Raw genomic sequence first — 20,713 nt, forward strand, 5'->3', positions numbered from 1 at the left:
GTGCCAACAGTTATGTCGTTACTACCTCAGTAAGCGTACTGAAAGGTAGGTCTGGCCGGGCCAATGCCAACGGTCAAGTCAAGAGTCCAGGTAATCGCTGTATTCAACAGGAGGTTGAACTAAGGAATACATGGGTTTTCCTACAGTATATATAGTAACTGGTATAGGGGTTAATACCCAAAGAAGAGAACAATAAGAAAGGACGCGTAGGCCATCCTGCGAGAACGTAACTCAGAGAAATGAGAAATACAAGGGCGCCCATTGGTAGAAGGTGAGTCAAGGAAGATAACGTGTGAGAAGAAGATAGCGTCCATGGGAAGGTCTACTCGGAGAAAGGTACTGTCCAATAGCAATGCTCGGAATGGAAATGGAATGAGATAAGCATGGGAAAATCATAACATACGGCGTCTTACTCCTCCTTTCCCCCTCGAACTATTAAATACCCTTCAGTTGTCTCGGACCGCCTTCACCCATATCACGGGGTTTAGGTTTATTCCTTTTGGTCCTTGGTGATTGTTGTGTGTCTGTGCATATCAGCGGTAGGATATTCTTATACTTTTGCAGATATTCACATGTGTTCTCATATATTGCCCCCTCGCATGCCCATCCCATTGTATTTACACATATTACTGTAATTTTGTAATTTTCTACCGTTTCTGTTGTGTCCTTCTGACCCCCACCTCGCCCGTCTGTTCTGCCGGTCCCCTGGCAATCGCACATCCCGCCCGCTTCGCACCTCTCGTATCTGATGCCCACTTCCACCATCTCTACACACCCCCGCCCCCCCCCCCACCTGCACATATTCCAGTTTGCCTGCGCGACCTGTCTCCCGTTCCATATGGGGACATACCTATTCAACCTGTCCTCATGATCGCCTCCTGCATTGATATTAAAGTCAGAATATTAAAATTTTGTGATGCAACTAACAAATGCTCACTATATATCTCCACATTCTTGTGCATTCCGCAACATGCCCCCTGCCTTGAGAATACCGCCTAAGACAGACAAGTCATATTGGTTAATAATTCAGAGTGCAAAGGGGATACCTTGTGGTTAAGAGGAGAGTGCGTGCAAACGTTTTACTGTGACGCGACGACTTTATGAATCGCGTGAGAGCAGCAAGTGATGTCATACCGCAATCACTGCAGCTAGATATACACCAACAACTTGAACATGGTAGCGTCCGCAATTCAATCCGACGCGGCCGACGCGCTCACGCAGGCGGCACACTCGAGTGACTCGACAGCATCGCATCCCCGTAAGACGCACACCTGATGCAGGTAGAGTAGGTTGAGGGAGTGTCATGCAAGTGTCATTCAGCAGTCTGTGGCCTCCAAAATATACAGGTAAACATATGCAAATATATTTAAAGTATCTAAAAATACGAAAATATTGTCGATTTCCACTGGGAATCAACCCCTGCCCTGATCAATAGAATCACTACAACAAACTACATCAGGGTATATCAACAGGTGAGATGTTAGGGACATACCTAATGCACTAGTCACCCTGTATGCATAGAATCCAGCAGCAGTACCATAACCAAACCTGCAAAACAAATCAGAATGCTCAGTCACTGATGTGAGGGACACACCTAGTGAGCAAGACCCAGACTCCTCCGGCAATCTAAGAACCTCTATTAATATGTGCACATAGTAAGGCAGAGAAATGGCTTACTTGCAACAGAGACATGTCGAGACACGATGGGGGCCTCATCTAGGTCGCATCAACCCAACCGTAGACGCGCTGTAGGAAGGTACTCAGGGGGAGTTTGATGAGAGGCAACAGGTTCACAAGAAGAACTTACCCGCGGAGAAGTACAGGAGGCGGCGTAGGCGCCGCTGTTAGGACTTAGCCATGTGAGAGCTGTAGAGAGGACTTAGTCATGATACAAGGGAGAGAGGGGATTGGCAATGAAGTCGAACTGCGGCACGCTTTTAAGTCAAGTTCAAAGTCCGACATGTTGAACTTACACAGCCAGCCGGAATTCTGACAGAAAGCTGCAAACGGGTCAAGCAGGGAATTCTGCAACTCTGCTGTTGACAAATTTTCAGTAGTCATGTAAAAATATTTCACCTTGGTGGTTTTGAAGAATATTTCAACACTCCTGGTCAAATATTTGCACTATCGGTTCCCCCTCTCAAATTCTGACTCTAACTTATCGGCACGAGAGCTTGCCGCCAGGTCTCGTGATTGCCTCGCGTCATATGTGGTGTTGCCGGTGTGCCGCTCGCTCCCACGATTCAAGTCGGACTTCAACGAAAATTTCTCTTCGCCCTCTCTTGTTTTCCAACCACCGCCATCTTTCGCCCTCTCCTCACCCTCTCCAGGTCCATCTCCTTGACCTGTCATGCTCCTCCGCTCTCGTTGCTTGCACTTGCACAGCTTCGTCTCTCACGCGTAAGTCATCATCCCCCTCATGCTACCTATTATACAACATGGAATGTTTGCGAAGACAGATAGGTATGTGAATGGCATAGTTGCATTATTACATAGTATGATATACAATACAGTACCAAGGGACCGGGAGCAAACGGAATGTGAGCCCGAGGACGGCTGAACCACGGATGACGTGGTAGTCACGAGTAGATCACGTGCATTTGTTCTTAACAATTTCTGACTTTCCCCAATCAAATCTTTGCACAAGAAGTCATTTTGTTGCTTTTTTAAAACAAAAAAATGTCACAAATTCTGACTAGTGTGATTTGACGTTTTGACTTCAAGGGGTATTCAAATATTTTCAACCAAAGCGTCCGCGCATCAGTCAGGCGCCGGTGATTGCTTCGTTGCTAAGGGTAGAAGGATAAGATAATCCTCGGGTAACTGTATCTCAGCAGGCGCTTCACTTATCATAAATACAAGTCTGGTATTCGGCTGGTAATGTGATTGTAGATGTGCTAAAATAACTGGAATATGCGCCAGCCACTACCAGCCGCGGGACAATTTGCTGATGTTATTGGTGTGTGTGTGATACAAGTTAACTGTACTGACTACAGAGGTTCTACAAACACAAAGATGTTGCTATACCAAGAACCAGATATGATATCTTCCTGCAAACACTTGCCAGCACCTCCCTGGATATGGCCCATGAAATTTCTATCGTACCCCAGCCACACATGGAGGTCAGATACCAAACCACCCATTTTGGGCCACTTTTACAACTTTTACTCAAAACCGGTTTGCCCTATTTGGGTTGTTTTAACTCGAAAAGTATCCAACTTCCGGCCTTCTTGCACCCAATTTTGACTCGAATTCGGTTTCTGACCTACTCAAATCCGCAAATGCTTTCCCAGCACAGCCACTCACCATCGGATTACCCCATTTTGGTTGATTTTACTCGAAGAGTCTTTCCAGCCCTTTCCGGTGCCCAGGTCGGATACTCATGTTTACTGGAATAGTATCCAACCTACAGCCCATTTGGGGCAATTTTTACTCGAACCGGTATCCGACCTCCATGTGTAGTATCGGGGATCCTGGTGCTGACCGGTCACCGGAAGGGTATCCGAAGAGTGACGATGTGACGTGATCTGTGACGCATCGCGTGCTTGATAAGACCCCGCCTCGCCCCACGCTGTCTTCTCCTCAACCACCATCATCTCCCCTGCTTATCGCATTCATCGCTCTATACAACCTCAATGTAAGTTGCTTCAAACGCACGCTGCGAGCGTCGGCGTTGACTCGAACATCGTGAATAGCATGCAGATCTTCGTGAAGACTCTCACCGGCAAGACCATCACCCTCGAGGTCGAGTCCTCTGACACTATCGACAATGTCAAGGCCAAGATCCAGGACAAGGAGGGCATTCCTCCGGACCAGCAGCGCTTGATCTTCGCTGGCAAGCAGTTGGAGGACGGTCGTACTCTCTCTGACTACAACATCCAGAAGGAGAGTACTCTTCACTTGGGTAAGTGCCATCCGCTGCATTGTACAGCAACTCGTTATTAAGGTTCGCGCAGTGCTCCGTCTGCGTGGCGGTATGCAAATCTTCGTGAAGACCCTCACGGGGAAGACCATCACCCTTGAGGTCGAGTCCTCCGACACCATTGACAACGTCAAAGCGAAGATCCAGGACAAGGAGGGTATCCCTCCCGACCAGCAGCGCCTCATCTTTGCTGGCAAGCAACTCGAGGACGGCCGCACTCTTTCGGACTACAACATCCAGAAGGAGAGCACCCTCCATCTCGTGCTGCGTCTGCGTGGCGGTATGCAGATCTTTGTCAAGACCTTGACTGGCAAGACGATCACCCTCGAGGTTGAGTCTTCCGACACGATCGACAATGTGAAGGCGAAGATTCAGGACAAGGAGGGTATCCCTCCCGACCAGCAACGCCTCATCTTCGCTGGTAAGCAGCTCGAGGACGGCCGTACCCTCTCCGACTACAATATCCAGAAGGAGAGCACTCTCCACCTTGGTATGCGATATTTAACGTCTTGATCTATCAATGTCTGACGATTCCCTTAGTCTTGCGTCTCCGTGGTGGCATGCAGATCTTTGTCAAGACGTTGACTGGGAAGACTATCACCCTCGAGGTTGAGTCTTCTGACACGATCGACAACGTCAAGGCCAAGATCCAAGACAAGGAGGGTATCCCGCCCGACCAGCAGCGTCTGATCTTTGCCGGCAAGCAGCTGGAGGATGGTCGCACCTTGTCTGACTACAACATCCAGAAGGAGAGTACCCTGCACCTCGGTATGTCCCTTCACCGTTGAGCTCTGCAGCCCTCATTGACGTGCATGACTATAGTCCTCCGTCTCCGTGGTGGTATGCAGATTTTCGTCAAGACCCTCACTGGTAAGACCATTACCTTGGAGGTCGAGTCGTCGGACACCATCGACAACGTCAAGGCGAAGATCCAGGACAAGGAAGGCATTCCTCCGGACCAGCAGCGTTTGATCTTCGCTGGCAAGCAGCTCGAGGATGGTCGCACTCTTTCTGACTACAACATTCAGAAGGAGAGCACCCTTCACCTCGTCCTGCGTCTGCGTGGAGGCTTCTGATTGGTGTCGGGTCGAGTACTCCTTATGAGTTGTATTTCATCACATTCCTATGTCTTGCCTGTCCTTTTCGATGATGTACACGACTTAATACGAGCAATTATGATTTGTGCTGAGCATCGCGCTCACTTCGTACAACTTGTAGGGCAAGTTCGCCTTCAGGTTGGCTTCAGAAGATGACAATGCCATTGAGTACAGCGGTTAGGTTATTTTTAGTGTCTTGTAGTCACGTGTTTGCCGATCTGCAGCAAGCCAAGGACGGACGCTTCAAGTCTCGAGGCGTTTTCCTTTATCTCCAATCCTGTAGAGCGTTGCGGACTTACAGGAGCAAGATGCCGTTCTATCGAATGCTATGCATATCCGCGCATTATCCTGAATATGTTCGTCCTGCTAATTCCCTAATGATCACGAGCACAGCCAACTAATCGAAAGGACTTTGGTCTCTGTCGATGCGTGTATGTCGGTTGACCTCAGGCCAACATCAAAAGCTTGGTTCGGCAAGCTGCTCTTCACATTATGGACAACGGCGGTGTAGTGCGGAAAATTGATTCATGGGGTACGAGGGCGTTGCCTCAGCGGATGCGGAGACATACGCAGTATCACACTGCTGGAGAGTACGTCTTCCTCCATAATTCCCTGCCAGCTAAGTTGACGAGTCTCGGTTCCGCTAGCTACTGGATGATGTACTTTGACACATCACCGCGGGTGCTACGAGAGTTCAACTCGATAATGCGCAAAGACCCGCGCGTGATACGGTGGACGACGCTAAAGATTGGGGATAAGGTGGAGGACATCGTCGAGCCGCCCGAGAAGACGATCCACAGGCGTTAGGGCATGCGATTGAGGGGCGGTATATATGCTATGTAAAAGTATAGTTCCTATCTAATTCTTCCGTGACTCCTACTTTTTACCGCTGTTCTTCTGTTGCACCCAGTCTGCCACTTCTAGCAAGCTGTGGACAACGGTGACACCGCACAGGTTCTCCCCCTCTTCTTTTCGCTCGTCATCTCCCTCTGGGCCCGGACGGCGTACCAGGAGGGCCTGCAGGCCGGCTTTGCTCGCTCCGTAGTAATCTCTGTACGCGCAGTCACTCAATCCATTGCACTACAACCAGCTACCGAGGCACCCACCCGTCAAGTTCGTCGCCGACATGGACTGCTTCGTCCAGTCCTACACCGACACGCTGACATGCCCTGGCGAATATCTCCTTGGCGGGTTTTTCTATGCCCTCTTCCTCGCTGATGAGGATCTCGGTGAGGTGGGGCGAGAGGGATAGGTCGTCCAGAACCAGGCGCATCCGCGAGTCTGCATTGCTGACGAGCGCAGACTTGACGCCCATCGCGCGCAACTTCTCCACTAAGTGGATATCGCGTCCCAGCTGCGAATGAGACTTCAAGTTTCATTCGAATAGGTAAACCTACGAGTTGGGAGTGAATCATCGAATGCCTTGTAACCTTCCCTCGAGCTAAATCGTTTCATGAGCTTTGGGACAATCTCAGGAAGGGACTTGTCCACGGCTGTAGCCGTACACAATCAGTAGAACATTTGTTCAATAGCAGTTAGCGTTGATGAAGCCCGTGACTCTGAGACTGACTTTGCGGGTCTGCTCCTGCCCCGACAGCCGTCCGCTTGATGACTTCTCCCCACCATCCCTCCGCGCCATTCTCGTACACTGGTTTCTCCACTTGTAACTGCTTCAAGGCTGCGACACAGAAGAGCCATCAGCTGCCCGTTCTCGAGCTGCCGGGCTCGCCAGAGAGTGCTGTACCCACCAACTCTGAATGCGCTCTTCAATGCATCTGGGTCTAGGACGCCCAGATACGGGGCGAAGGTCTGCGAGTATTGGACGTATACTGGCAGCCGGGGCGCCAGGATCGTGCCGAATGCGTCGAAGATGACTAGGCGGATCATAGTTGTCTCGGTCTGACGAGCGTCGCATCCAGTGGACGCGACGTGTCGGTATAACTCCTCTGAATGATCTGGAAACTCTGGCTTTTATTTCGATGGGCAACGAAGTATGGATGTGATCTCCAGCTACAGAGGACCAGCTAGACTCCCGATATCCAACCTGTTCTTCAGGAGGTCGCCGCCCTCTATCTCCTTCCTCCTCTTCGCGAGCTCGTCCAGGTCCCAATTGCAACTGATGTATCTACCGCTAAGCCAGTTCTCCGACCCACTTGTCAGCCTGACCATCGTATGGCTCGCAATCTCTATCTTGTCGATGAGATAAGCTGCTATGGCTGGTTCGTTCGATGCTAGGGCCGTACTGTTACGAGGTGAGTAACATATACACCTGGAGCCGATATCGTTACAGAACGTACGCGATGTTGCCGGGATGCACAGCGAACACCTTGACGCCCTGCGAACCATATTCTGTGGCGACTAGTAGTCAGCAAGGAGATAGACGAACGGTTGAAGGCACTCACCGACGTCAACGAACTCTGCAAGCCGATTTATTGCATGCTTGGATGTTTGGTATGCACTCGCTCCGCGGCTTCGATGTTGGGCTGCCACGGACGATAGCATGATAGCGTAGCCTTTGGTCGCGACCAGGTGGTTGATGCTATGATGGATCACGTTGAAGGTGCCGCCTGTAGGAATCCCCGTAATTGGACAGCTCATTGTATTACTCGCGATATGCTCACGGAGGCTGATATCCTATGACATACTTCCAGCACAGTCACAACTGTAAGCTCGTGCATCGAAAGCTTACCATGGTCTTCCACCACTCTCTAGGATCTATCTCCCCTGTTCTCGCCCGCTTTTCCAAATAACCGGCATTTGCGATAACGACGTCGATCCTCCCAAACTTCTCGATACACTTCCTGACGCTCTGGCTGACCGCTTGCTCATCCGTAGCATCCACAGTGCAAGCCTCGACCACTATGGACGGTGCGATCCTGCGTGCTGACTCGGCCACCGCTGTCAGGGCGTCTGCGGATCTGGCAGTGACGAACAGTCCGCTTGCGCCTGCTTCTGCGAACGCGTGCACGGTCGCCTCTCCGATACCTCTGCTTGCCTTTCCCCGAAGTCATCAGTGGGGTTTTGGATACCGGGACTACGCACTCCCGTGATGTAGATGATCTTGCCCTTCGCAGCGTCCTTGAGGCGAGTCTTCAGGTCAATCCCTGGGTACACATCGTGATGTTCTGTGACGGTGACTCGCTCTGGATGTGGTGCCATGTTGTTCTCGTAGCTCGAGACAGACAAGGTATATGCGCAATGAACGGTCATGTCAAGACACCAGCTACTGGTCTGCCGTCTGGTTACTGACTCATTGACGATGACTGGTGCCGATGATTGCGTACCGCGATGCCGTTCTGTTTGGATTGGTTGCCGGATCCGAGCAATCATTGCTACTTGAGCGCCGCTGCAGCTATCACGAAAAGCTCAAGGCAGGGACTGGTACAAAGAAATTAATATGGAGGAAATCCTCTGGTTGTCTAACTGCTTGCCCTGCTCTGCTTTTGTTTGCCAGCCGGCAGTGCTGTGAGTCACATATAACTTCGGCCTATAGTGGATTTGCTAGACCCCCAACGTCGAGCCTATTCTTTAGGAGGTCGCCCTCCTCTATCTCCTGTCTCCTCTTTGCCAGCTCGTCTAGGTCCCAGTTACAACTGACATATCTGCCACTTAGCCAGTCCTCTGAGCCGCTTGTCAGCCGCACCATTGTATTGCTAGCGATCTCCACTTTATCGTTGAGCAGTGGTATCAACGATGGCTCGTTCGCTGCCAGAACAGTGCTTCAACCTCAGGTCAGCTACGAGCCAAAATGATAGGCTGTTCCCGGACGTACAGGATGCCCCCTGGATGTATCGCAAATACCTTGACACCCTCTGAGCCATACTCTACGATGTCCGACGATTAGAACCTATGATTATGTCCCCATGAACCTATAACAACCCACCAACGTCAATGAACTCTGCAAAGCGGTTCAATGCGTGCTTGGCAGTCTGGTATCCACTTGCCCCCGGACGTCGATTCTGAGCTCCCACAGACGAGAGCAGGATTGCATATCCTTTGGTCGCAACCAGGTGTTTGATCGTATGGTGAATGACGTTGAAAGTACCGCCTATCTATACATAGAAACGTTAGGTTGTATAGCTCATTCTGTCTCTGCCGAGTACTTACGGATGCTGACAGTCTACATTTATTGGTTAGAGCCCCCATCAAAAGCCAACGTGTAACTGAGGTCTTACCATGCTCTTCCACCATTCGTCTGGATCGATATCCCCTATCTTCACCCACTTCTCCAGGTAGCCGGCATTTGCGATAACGATGTCGATTCTCCCGAACTTCTCTAAACACTTCTTCACGCTCTCACCCACTGCCTTCTCATCTGTCACATCCACAGCATATGGCTCGACCAGGGCGGAGGGCGCGAGCTTACTTGCGGACTCAGCCACCGATGTCAGGGCGTCTGCTGACCTGGCCGTAATGAAGAGTCCGCTCGCACCGGCCTTGGCATATGCAAGGACGGTCGCCTCTCCTATACCTCGGCTTGCCTGTCAAAGCATGTCAAGATCAAGTGCTCGATTGCGGTAGGTAGGGGCCTACCCCGGTGATATAGACAACTTTGCCCTTGGCCGCGTCCTTCAGGCGGCTGTCAAGGTCTATTCCTGGATATACATCATGGTGCACTGTGACGCTGGGCTGCTCAGGATGAGGGGCCATATTGTATCGTCTGCACCTGGGTTGGTATGCTTGGATATGTTACACATCCTTTATTTATACTGCCCCGGTTGTCAGCGCGTTCCTTGTGATCATATTCGTCATCGGTCCATTATTGATAAGCTGCGAAGGTGCAGAAGGAAGCCCCTATAGCTGCCGTATGGTTGGACTCTTTACCCTGGGCATATTTATATGTCCGAGAAGGCTGTAGGCTCACAGTGGGTACGCGATACTATGTACATCCTCCCCAGCCCATGGTCTTCTAGTCAGCTCCCTGATTTTCTCCTTCTCCACTTGCGGCTTCCGGAGGATTCATTATCTGCGAGAACAGTCCGCTCGTGCAAGGTCTCGATGCGATTGTCACGCCCCGACTCACAGTGGATACGCCAAACTGCCGACGTCGGGCCTGTTCTTCAGCAGGTCGCCCTCCTCGATCCTCTTTCCTTCTCGTCGCGAGCTCATCCAGGTCCCAGTCGCAACCGACGTATCTGCCTTTGAGCAAGTCCATCCGAGCCGCTCGTTAGCCTGACCATTGTATGGCTCGCAATCTCCATCTTATCCGTGAGATACGGTATGATCGTTGGGTTCTTGGGTGCCATCTCGGTGCTGCGTTGAAGATCCATTTAATGTGAGACACAACTCCGAACGGAAAGGAGTGCAACACGCACAGTATACCGCCTGGATGTATTTAAGAGATCTTGACTCCCTCCGAGCCATACTCTGGAAGGATATGTGGTCAAGGAGGCGCCATTTGCGGCGCACGCAAAAAAAATGGCTGGTCTGCTTAATTGGACGAACTCAGCCAGACGGTTCAAGGCGTGCTTCGCAGTCTGGGATGAGCTTGCTCCTGGCAGTCGATCTGGGCCCCGATGGACGAGACCAGAATCGCGTGTCCTGTGGCCGCGACGAGGTGTTTGATGGTATGATGGATAACGTTGAAGGTCCCTCCTGGGAATTGCACGGAGGGGTCAGTTTGTGCAGTCTATTTTACCCTGCAAGATGCTCACGGATGTTGACAATCTGCGTTCATGCCTCAGTAATCTCGACGACGCAAATGCTGTACATGCCTCACCATACTCATCCACCACTCCTCCGGATCAGCATCCCCTATCTTGACCCGCTTTCGACGTAGCCAGCGTTCGCGATTACGACTCTCGGCGCACTGCTTGACGCTTTCGCCCGCTGCCTTAGCATCCGTCACATCGACAGCGTAAAGTTTAATCGCTACCGTGGGGGCGAGCTTTTGAGCTTTCTCGGCAACCGATGCAAGGGTCTCCTTCGACCTCGCAGTGACAAATAGACCACTGGTGCCAGCTTGTGCATAAGTAGGCATAGACCGTCGCTTCTCCATTTCCTCTGCTTGCCTGATATATCAAAGCAGATCAGACTTCGGTTGTTGCAGGATGAGAAACACCCATACGCAGGTAGTGTAGACAATCTTGCCCTTTGCGGCATCCTTCAGTCGGCTGTTAAGGTCAATCCCAGGATACACATCATGGTGCTCCGCGATGGCGAGTTGTTCGGGATGGGGATCCATGTCGTATATCGTCACTGAGACAACTATGCTAGGGTCATTGATATGCACCCATCCGATATGTATGTATATTTCGCGTTGCTGACACACTCTGGGCCGTACCAAGGAGTAAGTACTCGTCATCGTTCGGCATTCGATTACCCATGCGATAACAAGCAACAGAGCCTACCTGCCGAGCATTGCGTAGAGGAGTGCCGTTCATGCGCCCCCTTGATAATACGACCTTTGGTTCCGAAATTTCTTTGAATCAGCAGCCACCTCATGGATAAGATGACTCGCGGCTATTATACCTATGTAAATGCCCGCTAAAAATTCAGATAAGACGCTTTCGAGGGCGTACTCTGTCCCTCCCCTCGTTCACGCCGTTGTATGTACGCGATGCCAAGTTGCGATTGACCTCAATGTACAGACAGCTGAATCAGACCGCCACTACTGTCACGGCACGGTCTCAAGGCGCGTCAACAAGACCAAATAACGCGCTCACTGCATCCCCACTGGCAGGCAGCTAGCATATCCAGACCGTATACATAGGGTAGTTTGAGCTCAATATGCGGCCCTCAGCACTTCCGAGTAGATCAGCCCAGTCGTCTTCAGGCAATGCCAAGTTGCGAGAGAAGAAGAGGGAGCTGGAGGCCGTAGCAGCTTTGGAGCGCGCTTCGGGTCTCGTTGCAGAACGGATAGCGGAGCTCTGTCTGGATGGGGAGATCATGGCGGACGCTGGATTAGGTGAGCTCGGGCGGTATAAAATAGGGACCGATGGTTTTGATATGATACAGTGCACGGGCAAGTCCTATCGCAATGGGGAGATATGTTTGATATCCTTGATCTTTTCTGTGCGTATCACGACCTTTGCTGCAGACAAGTCGATGACAGAACGCCAGCAGTATCGACAAGAGAACAGAGGCGCAGTGGAGAAGAGGACGAATCACATTCGACCGCACAAGGCGTGCAGTTAGTCCGCATACCTGTGGAAGACCTGCAAGCTACGTCTAGCGACCACAAAGATGGACAATGAAGTGCGATGTCTCGGCCTTTGGCGACTTGCACTCCACTCTCAGTCAAGTTTGGTCCCATTTCAGAGGGCTATATGTGCAAGGCAGCCGTAGGAGTACTAGTTGCACTAGAGTCAGCATAACCTCTTGCATACTAGCATACCTCGCCGATGACATCCCAGCAGTGTACCACCATCCAACGTATGTATGTATCAAGTGAGGCTATACCTCGTGCGCATCTGCGCTCCCTATTTTATTTGACACTGGTAGCAGCATTCTTCTTCTGCTCCTTTAACTGTGCAATGCGCTTTGGGAATGAATTTGCGTAAGTGCCGGCTGCTCTTCCCGGTGAAACACAATCATACCTGCTTCCTCTCCTCTTTGCGTCTGGCCAACTCCGCTGCCTTGTCCTCTTTCGACATGCCGACGGTGCTAGGAGCAGGGCTAGCTGGCGCGGGTGATGCTGCTCTCTGGTCTGCCGGTGCGGGTGAAGAAAGTCGAGAAGACAGTGGACTCGATGTGACAGGGACAGGGCTCTTCATCCTTGGAACAGACACCTTCCGCATCGCACCTCCCAGATTTGTATGTGTACGCGGGACTGATGGCGAGTTCTCCAAAGTCTGACTTGCGAAGCCCACGTCGTCCCACGAAGAGTCTGATGACAATGAACGTTATACGATAAACTCCACACGAGATTGAGGCTTACCCTGGTTATGTGCGCTAGACGCCCCAATGCGTGGACCGTGCGCCGTCACTGCAAAGACTGGTTTGGGCTCCACTATCGCCGCCGGGGCAGTCTCGAAAGCGCCTTAGCGTGGTATATGGGTCAGTAAATCAACCAGCCGATATAACATGAACTCACTCCAATCATCCTCATCAGCGTTCACATCCATCAAATCATCATTACCCCACGGATTATTCGCCTCGATGGTGAGGGCGTTCATCTCCTCTTCCAGCTCAGTTGGGAACTTTGCGGCCGAAGCAGTAGCGGGCGTCTTGTGAGCGCCGAGTTGCATTCCCTTGACCTTCGATGCGCCGCCGCCAACAGCAAGTGATGTCGGGCGCGGCGCTCCTAGAACATCTGGGGTCGAGATGGCTGAGTGAGCAGCCAGACGTGATGCACTGCCGCCAGGTGCATTGGTACCGATAGGAGGAGGAGCAGATATAGGGCGGTCGATTCCTAGACTAGGACTACTGCTGATAACTGTTTGCATATCCGCGCTAACAAGCTGATTTGGCATGAATATGAGAAAGTTGAAGGAGGCGAAGAACAGGATCAGATACCTTCTTTCCTATGGACGATATCGCCCAGCCCGCAAGCGCCCCTGCCGCTCCTGTAGCCGAGTTCACTAGATTATTTTGTGCTGAAGCTGGAGGAGTGAACCCTAACGGAGGGGTTCCGCTTTCGACGATCGCCGTCTCAGGCTTCGGAGGCGCTATATGTTAACGTCTTGCGCCAGCAAAGGAAGGCAGCATACCAATGTGGCAACATATGATTCTAGCTTCTTCAGAAAGAGTTCGACGGCTTTAAAAGCCTGATCGCGCACCAACCTGAATCCCTTGTCAAAAGGGTAGACGCGAATGGGCGAAATACTCACTTCTCCTTATCCACGATCGAGGGGCTGACGCTGGGTAATACTTTGGTTGCCAGCTCTTCTTCTTCATAACAATCAATAGTGGCCATGAAAGCCATTAACCCGGCCACACGAGCGTGGACAAAGGGGTCCTTCAAAGCTCGCGAAAATGCAGGTACTAGAACCTTGCGTTTCGTGTTATAACCCAGATTTGGACCTAGTCGACCAAGGAGAATGCACGTGTTGGTCCGTATGGATGGCTCGGGGTCGGATTGCATTTTGGCGAGGTGGCGAAGGAGATCGTTGTTCATAATTCGATCGCTAAACTGTGAAATACATCAGTAAGGTTGTCAAAGGGGGCGAAGATGTATGTATATTACATTTGGCGCAAGGAGTATGATTGATCGTACGGTGGCTTCACGGATTACGGCGACAGTGTCTGTAAACCCAGTTTGCTGGATGAGAAGGCGGAATCAGGCGCCAGCATCTCTCACATAACAAAAATATACCGACCAGGTTAGGCCATATTTTATCTGTGACTGTCTTCTTGTCCAACTTGTCTGCGTATTCATTCATGTGATCGATCAAAGCCATACGCGTACCACGATCAGGACTGGCGAATAGTTTGACCAGCGGTGTGATAATTTGAGTAGAATAATCTGCTGGTGCAACATTCTTCCCCATCTGTAGGACCAACGGTAAGATGGTAGCTGCTGACGCCCCACCAAACTCTAAGGCAGATATTAATGAAGGTAGAACACGACCGGTGGCGAATTCCGGGGGAAACGAAGAGGCAGACTCTTTGAGTGTACTAGAGAGTCGTCAATCTCGTACGTGCATGTCAAATATAACCATATTCACTCGCCGTAGGAATGTTGATTTTTCCGTATCACTCGATAAATTGAAGTTGTCGAGCCCTGCACAAATCTTTACGAGGTTGTTATTCGCAAAGAAGCCGGAGCCTTCACCAGCCGTCTCAGCCATTCCTAAATCTAAGAATCCCTTAGAAGTCAATCGACCCCTGGGATTCGGATTAAGAAGACGCTTGTATGAGGGAAATAAAGCTGAGGGGACGGCGCCTTGTGAGGAAGCAGGCGGAGGAGGATGAGGAGGGTCGGTGGTCGGCGGAAGGGGGAAGGATGGGTTGAAGAGGGAGTTCAGCAGGATACCGAGAGCGTAGCTATCCAGTACTCCTGGATCATGGCTGGAGATGGATGAGCGGAGGAAGAGGCGTAAATTGAGCGCGCTTACTCCTTCAGGACCATCCATCCGCCTTTCTTGACCTCGGGGGACGCATACTTCATGGATTCAGGCAAGGATGAGCCTATCTTTAGATAACATCTTCAATTTACTGTATGATACTAACATAGATGTACTACATACGTAGTATCCGTTCATGTCGTCTTTGTGATTGCTCAAAGCCTCGAACCCACCCAATTTCCACTCCCCGGATGGTGATATGAAGATAGATTGGACACGAACATTGCCGTGAGTAGACGCACAGGGGCCGTTCACGAAGGCCAATGCAACCTAATTAGCGGGTTAATGGTGTTCACTACATACCGTATACCGGCACACCGTGATTCTGTGTAAGCCCCATAGAAGCCACTCTTCCCGTTCCCGCTGACTTTTGGACGACCACGTTTGCAATGCAGCTTTCAGGGGTCGTATACGCTCGGTCATAATATGAACTGTGGTATCAGTTTCCACTGCATCCATGAACTTCAGTACGTCGGGATGGCGAGTAGCTCGTAGCTTTCGTAGGGCGTTCTTAGCTAGGGGTATGAGGTTCCTCTTCGACGACGAGTTCGCGTCGAATTCAAAAACAGATACGGGGCTGCCATCGTCCTGCGGGTTTCGTTTTACGTTTCAATCCTGGTAACATAGCACGACCACGCCTACCCTCTTGGTTCCGTCATATAATGACCATATCTCGTTGCTACCATCGTCGACCTTGCCCGCTAATGTGAAAGGAAGATTTAAGCCAGATTTCTGAACCAGAGACGAGACGGCAGCAGAGCCCAGTGTCCGTAAATAATCCATAGATGGTAGTCAAAGGTCAAGAGATTTCGATGTTTAGCCGTCGGCTTGTACGGTGACGGGCGCTTAACGTGGTCCCAGGAGCGTGGCCACAAGCCCTTGTGCATTTGAACCTTGTCGTCTTTAACACGGCCACACTCGTCTTACGCTCCTTTGTTCGCGAAAGCTGTCTATGTCTTTGCTCTGGGGCTGAGCGACTGCTTGAAGCCGAACGCTCGCAGCAATGGCGACGACCAACGGCGTGAACGGCGTTAACGGCCACAAAGCATCCTCCGGCACTGTCGACGTATCCGGACCTTCTACTTCTAATGAATTCCACGAAACAAGTCTGGAAGAACTTGAACGAGAGCTTCCCGTTGTGTACGATGGGCAGGTGCCTTTGGGCGATCTCCTTTCGCGAGTCACCCAGGCTATCTATGCGGAGCTACTAGAAATGGCCGAAACGTACGTGTCTTAGGCTGTATCTGGGGCAGATTACAGAGCTTCACGCGCGTAAAAGTCTGCCCAACATGTCGAAGGAAGCTCGGGCACGTACGATAGCAGACTGGGTAGTCAAGACAAAGAAGCAGGTGGTGAAGTTATATGCTGTCGTGAAATGGTCTCGAGATGCGGATACAGTGCAGAAGGCCATGGTAAGCGAATATTGTGTGACCCAGTAATTCACCTAACGTTCCCGTAAGAACATCACCGCTTTTCTTATGAATCAAAATCAACAATTCCTTGACGCAATTGATTCACTCGCGAGAGCCAGAGACAACCTAGATCCGGCTAGGTACAGTAAACAGTCATGAGACTCGCGCCCAAAGTATTGATTCGGGTGTCAGGCTTCGGAACCACGATCTCCTTACCTCCCTTGACGTCCTCACTACTGGTTCCTACCGCCGATTACCTTCCGTCATCAAGGTGAGAGCGCTGTTCTCGAGCAAGTTCGCTTATTGACCTCTCCCAGAAACTAATCGTGCAACCACCACCTCTTTCAGACGATGAAGTCAACAAGATCGTGGCAGACGTCGAGGATCGAATACGTTACCGTCTCCGTATGACAGAAATCATCCCCATAGAGATGTCAAAATATACAATCGGTAGTATCAATTGGTTATGTCGTCGATATGTATGTAAACTCAAGCCTCTTCTAGAACGGGGGCGAGTCCGTTTCGCTGCCCCCAGGCTGTTTGAGACTTCTCTCTGTCTCCGAGGTGCTCAGAAAGACGACGGGTGGTTCTTCGTGGACGTCGAATTTCTATTTAACGTTGGCGGCGATGAGACAGGCATGCAAGGTACGACGATAGTCTTAGAGACGAATGATGGTTTTCATTGTTCTGGATCAGAGTTCCCGCGTGTGCCTACTGGGGTAATGAAACGACATATTACCGAAGGTGTCGATGCCCAGTTAGCCATGTATGTGCCTATCACTCCTCCACCTGAGGGGCAGGTGCCGCCCGTAGAGCTTCCTCCGAGACCTCAGCTACCGGAAGGGACTATGGATGCCCCATTAGTTCGTGTCTATAATTTCCTACGTAAGTTCAGATCGAACTGTGAATTTGCATCGGTTCACATCTAGTAGAGATGATGTCTTTGTCGTATCAGCTGGAGATCATGGCATACCAGGTGGGTAGCATTCTGATCTGATAAATAGCTGGACCTCATCGTATTGCACTAGGCACAACGAATGTGCAATCTCGGATGGGCAGAATACCTGCAGCTGGGGATGAGCAGAGACCGGAAGACCTTCTCTGTCTCATATTGGATGTTCGTTTCCCAACTACACATCGTTTGGAAGGTTAAAATCTGATTTAACGCACTTCATCACGCAGTCGCAAAGCCCCATTGCCCAACAGTCGAATGAAGATACCCCCGTTGGGAGGGACGCTAACTGTATCTATTGCTCGTGTAAGAGCAATACCCAAAGTAGGCGGTGGACCTGCTCGATCCGCAAAAGATCGAATACTCGCAGAACTGCAACAACGGGCAAAGCTGAACACGGCCAGACCCTCGGACGAAGTTGAGACCTTGCGGTTCGAGGCCAAGTGGGAGCCTGTGAAGAATGCTTTGGGGGTACCTGTCGCTCTGGAGGACCTCGCCTTTACAGACGGGGAGTTGGGTGTTGTACGTGTTGCAGTAGATGGATGGCATGCTGCGAAACAAACTGACTTGGTCCAGGACTCGGACAATTTGGACTTTGAGGCGCTACTACGAAAGGTATTGTATAAACATGCAAAAGCTATTCTCAGGGCATTCCAAATACAACTGCAACGCAAACCCGTGTTTGCTCACCCCGGAGAAGTATCGTTAGTCGAGAGTGGTAATTACTGCGCTTTATCATCCATTGAACGTCTTAACTCACCGATCGCCAGATGGCAATCTCGCTCTTCGTATTCATCTATGTGCCGATGAGATAGTGCTTGTTAGCTTAGACCTTAGGACTGGCAGAATTACTCTGAGGGACACTGGCGATCTCGCTGCAGCAGGGCGTGGACCACGTTTTGCTCACATTACGCAGAGACTCAATGATGCTCCCCAGGGCATAACGGATGCCGTACCGTTCTTACGCATTCTGGTAAGTACGATTTGCTCTCAATGTTTCTGAAGTTCTTCACACATCTTTCCCGATGTCGCAGACTATCACGGATCTCGCGGAACAGAAAGCGAATTACCTCGGGCTACAGACTTACCGTCAACGTCCATTCAAGGCTGAAGGTATGTCATTCGCATGAACTTTTGGGGTCACGTAGACCAACTGCTTCTTAAAGAACTCGGCAAGCTCGGCCCGGCTATTCGTGGCTTGCTATATGTCCAGCTGGCGAAGTTTCCGAACCATTATCTCGTGCTTGTTATCATGGACGATGAGCTCCGATATGCTCTCATCTCAGTCAGGATTCAGACCGACGTGTATCAGACAATGATCATGGAGGATATTGGCTGGCTGGACGTAAAAAGAATACATGGCGACGATTTACTTGTTACTGTGGACGATCATCTGAATTCCTCGCGTGGACAGAAGCACAAGGTCAAGAGTGCGGACGAGTCTCAACCCGCGATAGATGCACCCCGTGCAGATATGGGTCGGACAGTGTACGTTTTTCGTAAGCGTGATGCGGGATATTGCTAAGTGTCCTCAAGTAATAGCCTCAATTTAGAGACCCAGGTGCTGCGAGAGTTATACTCGTACTGCTGGTACGTCAGCTTTCGGAATTTGGGATAACAATTGATGGTTTTGCAGTGCGCGGGTGGCGTATATGAAGGTCGAACAACAGCTCAAACTCCGAGGCATTCCTTACATCCATGTCAACCCCTCGGAAGCTTCCCGCGTGACACCCGAACTACTGCACATACAGTCGTCTTTGGCTCGTTCCGTCCCTGGACTCTGTGTTCAGTCGTCAGATATTTTGTCCGGAGCACCGGCTGCAGAAGCCGCTATGCCTAATATCCGCGTCATCCCTCTCAATTGGTGGTCTGATAAGAAGGCTCAGGTGGGCCGAATCGTGAACATTGCCCTCCTCATTAGCTGATAGCAGTCTGTTGGATAGGTCGTCACTTGCGTGAAGCTGAAATACGTTCAGCAGCCTATGGGTAAAAGAGCAGGGACCAGTGCCGTCATACGACCGTCCAAGCGAATCATTTACGATACGGAAGAAGCCGTTGTTTCATTCCTGTCTGAAGACGTCGACAAATGCGTTGACGAATTCCTTGAGGAGTGGGCCCGTGTTTCGAAGATGGTTGTAATAGCTAGAGAAGGTAAGCTTCACAAACTGCCTCGCACGCACCACATATTGAGGCCCGTCTACCCTCAGTCGGTCAAATGTCTAAAGAAAAGAAGTGGCCGGACATTCGGATGTTATCGTTCGATCTACAAACTGTAGAGTTTGCGTACGCTGCTGTGAGTCGCTGTCCAGACACCCTCTGGGAATACAGTCTTATGTGATCTTTATTAAGGACTATACCGTTTCTATCACATGCACTGATCAGCTGTCGCCAACCGGTGGCACGTATGAACTCCGATTCTCAAGGGCAAGTTATTCGACTTTGGAGGATCGCTTCAATCCGCACGAAGATTCAGAACCCTTTCTACGTGGTCTGCTTCGTCGCGGACGTCTTGCGGAGTCGCTTCATACGCTGGTTTCGTTGCTAAGGCATACCCTGCCTATTGTTGTCCAGTTGGCCGAAATTCAGAAGGAAGCTGCAGACCAGAGTCAGTTTCTGGACACGTTCCCCAAGGCCGTAGGATGGTATCGACTCCTTTACGGTGACTTCAGGCAAGTATCCACGTCGCTGTGCGTGGTGCGTCGTGATTGATATAGTTCTATATTAAGGCATGCATTGGATTTCCGATTATTCGAAGGACAACAGATTGCGATACTTGACGCCTCTCATTCATTGTACAGCCGAGATACATCGGGAAATCTCTCCCTTCCTGGCCCTGATCCGGGGTCGCCCAGTAAGCGCCAAACAGTAGGGGTGTCGTCCCTGACTGGAAAACCGATCCAAAGGAACGACGCTGTACATGAGCTTATGGTCTTGCAGCCCATTCCTACTTTCCAGGACCTCGTGCAAGAGACTGTAAAAGAGGTCGGTTCTGCGACCAAGGTTAATGCCCACATTACTGCCGTCGATGTGGGGATCATATGCGATATCCCTCTCGCACGGTCGGCAATTATGACTCTCCATAAGAAGGTATTACGAAAGCTCGTAGGCGGGAGGACGAGTTGATGCCATTTCTGAATGCCTTCATGCAAGGGACTGTTGATGTTTGCACGTATTTATCATCTTTTATTCGTCGCTTTGCTGTCACGCTAGTCTAAACTGTGCTGTGTATGTTCCTGTCGCCCTTTTGTATAATAGACATCCATCTATTCGCTCGATGTTGATTATGAATGGTCAGACCGAAGTCGCCGGGTATTTTCAGTTTA

At 50.7% G+C, this 20,713-nt stretch overlaps 9 protein-coding genes across 9 annotated transcripts; 4 read left to right on the forward strand and 5 right to left on the reverse strand.

Moving 5' to 3' along the window:
- Window positions 1-3,696: 3,696 nt before the first annotated feature.
- GLOTRDRAFT_127938 (ubiquitin) lies at window positions 3,697-4,998 on the forward strand (the record flags this gene model as incomplete). The annotated part of the gene is made up of 4 exons (XM_007866464.1): window positions 3,697-3,904; window positions 3,957-4,412; window positions 4,463-4,690; window positions 4,745-4,998. The coding sequence occupies 4 exons, from the start codon at window positions 3,697-3,699 to the stop codon at window positions 4,996-4,998; spliced, it is 1,146 nt and encodes a 381-aa protein (XP_007864655.1).
- A 329-nt stretch (window positions 4,999-5,327) lies between these two features.
- On the forward strand, window positions 5,328-5,826 carry GLOTRDRAFT_105066 (uncharacterized protein; the record flags this gene model as incomplete). Its single annotated transcript, XM_007866465.1, has 3 exons — window positions 5,328-5,375; window positions 5,470-5,609; window positions 5,667-5,826. The coding sequence occupies 3 exons, from the start codon at window positions 5,328-5,330 to the stop codon at window positions 5,824-5,826; spliced, it is 348 nt and encodes a 115-aa protein (XP_007864656.1).
- A 69-nt stretch (window positions 5,827-5,895) lies between these two features.
- GLOTRDRAFT_38464 (uncharacterized protein) lies at window positions 5,896-6,906 on the reverse strand (the record flags this gene model as incomplete). Its single annotated transcript, XM_007865754.1, has 5 exons — window positions 5,896-6,070; window positions 6,126-6,351; window positions 6,417-6,512; window positions 6,590-6,697; window positions 6,768-6,906. The coding sequence occupies 5 exons, from the start codon at window positions 6,904-6,906 to the stop codon at window positions 5,896-5,898; spliced, it is 744 nt and encodes a 247-aa protein (XP_007863945.1).
- Window positions 6,907-7,029: 123 nt separating this feature from the next.
- On the reverse strand, window positions 7,030-8,178 carry GLOTRDRAFT_127941 (oxidoreductase; the record flags this gene model as incomplete). Its single annotated transcript, XM_007866466.1, has 6 exons — window positions 7,030-7,261; window positions 7,317-7,368; window positions 7,422-7,586; window positions 7,641-7,653; window positions 7,709-8,014; window positions 8,062-8,178. 6 exons carry the CDS (start codon window positions 8,176-8,178, stop codon window positions 7,030-7,032), a joined length of 885 nt encoding a protein of 294 aa, XP_007864657.1.
- Window positions 8,179-8,506: 328 nt separating this feature from the next.
- On the reverse strand, window positions 8,507-9,669 carry GLOTRDRAFT_127942 (oxidoreductase; the record flags this gene model as incomplete). Its single annotated transcript, XM_007866467.1, has 6 exons — window positions 8,507-8,738; window positions 8,792-8,843; window positions 8,903-9,067; window positions 9,127-9,139; window positions 9,195-9,500; window positions 9,553-9,669. The coding sequence occupies 6 exons, from the start codon at window positions 9,667-9,669 to the stop codon at window positions 8,507-8,509; spliced, it is 885 nt and encodes a 294-aa protein (XP_007864658.1).
- Window positions 9,670-10,477: 808 nt separating this feature from the next.
- Window positions 10,478-11,203, reverse strand: GLOTRDRAFT_127943 (uncharacterized protein; the record flags this gene model as incomplete). Its single annotated transcript, XM_007866468.1, has 4 exons — window positions 10,478-10,614; window positions 10,674-10,686; window positions 10,739-11,030; window positions 11,079-11,203. 4 exons carry the CDS (start codon window positions 11,201-11,203, stop codon window positions 10,478-10,480), a joined length of 567 nt encoding a protein of 188 aa, XP_007864659.1.
- A 545-nt stretch (window positions 11,204-11,748) lies between these two features.
- Window positions 11,749-12,215, forward strand: GLOTRDRAFT_127944 (uncharacterized protein; the record flags this gene model as incomplete). The annotated part of the gene is made up of 3 exons (XM_007866469.1): window positions 11,749-11,926; window positions 11,977-12,033; window positions 12,082-12,215. 3 exons carry the CDS (start codon window positions 11,749-11,751, stop codon window positions 12,213-12,215), a joined length of 369 nt encoding a protein of 122 aa, XP_007864660.1.
- A 1,413-nt stretch (window positions 12,216-13,628) lies between these two features.
- GLOTRDRAFT_38883 (ARM repeat-containing protein) lies at window positions 13,629-15,809 on the reverse strand (the record flags this gene model as incomplete). The annotated part of the gene is made up of 9 exons (XM_007865782.1): window positions 13,629-13,743; window positions 13,791-14,092; window positions 14,147-14,221; window positions 14,280-14,564; window positions 14,619-14,970; window positions 15,018-15,090; window positions 15,143-15,296; window positions 15,345-15,614; window positions 15,669-15,809. The coding sequence occupies 9 exons, from the start codon at window positions 15,807-15,809 to the stop codon at window positions 13,629-13,631; spliced, it is 1,767 nt and encodes a 588-aa protein (XP_007863973.1).
- A 124-nt stretch (window positions 15,810-15,933) lies between these two features.
- GLOTRDRAFT_59063 (MED14-domain-containing protein) lies at window positions 15,934-20,698 on the forward strand. Its single transcript, XM_007866470.1, has 20 exons — window positions 15,934-16,250; window positions 16,306-16,438; window positions 16,487-16,578; window positions 16,631-16,709; window positions 16,756-16,888; window positions 16,943-17,083; window positions 17,135-17,323; window positions 17,371-17,414; window positions 17,467-17,555; window positions 17,621-17,912; window positions 17,967-18,108; window positions 18,161-18,363; window positions 18,425-18,503; window positions 18,557-18,878; window positions 18,927-18,980; window positions 19,027-19,276; window positions 19,334-19,541; window positions 19,598-19,683; window positions 19,740-20,071; window positions 20,117-20,698. Exons 1-20 carry the CDS (start codon window positions 16,030-16,032, stop codon window positions 20,511-20,513), a joined length of 3,486 nt encoding a protein of 1,161 aa, XP_007864661.1. The 5' UTR covers window positions 15,934-16,029; the 3' UTR covers window positions 20,514-20,698.
- The last annotated feature ends 15 nt before the right edge of the window (window positions 20,699-20,713 follow it).

Source organism: Gloeophyllum trabeum (genome assembly GCF_000344685.1).
Source record: "Gloeophyllum trabeum ATCC 11539 unplaced genomic scaffold GLOTRscaffold_00004, whole genome shotgun sequence".
Classification (NCBI taxonomy): domain Eukaryota; kingdom Fungi; phylum Basidiomycota; class Agaricomycetes; order Gloeophyllales; family Gloeophyllaceae; genus Gloeophyllum; species Gloeophyllum trabeum.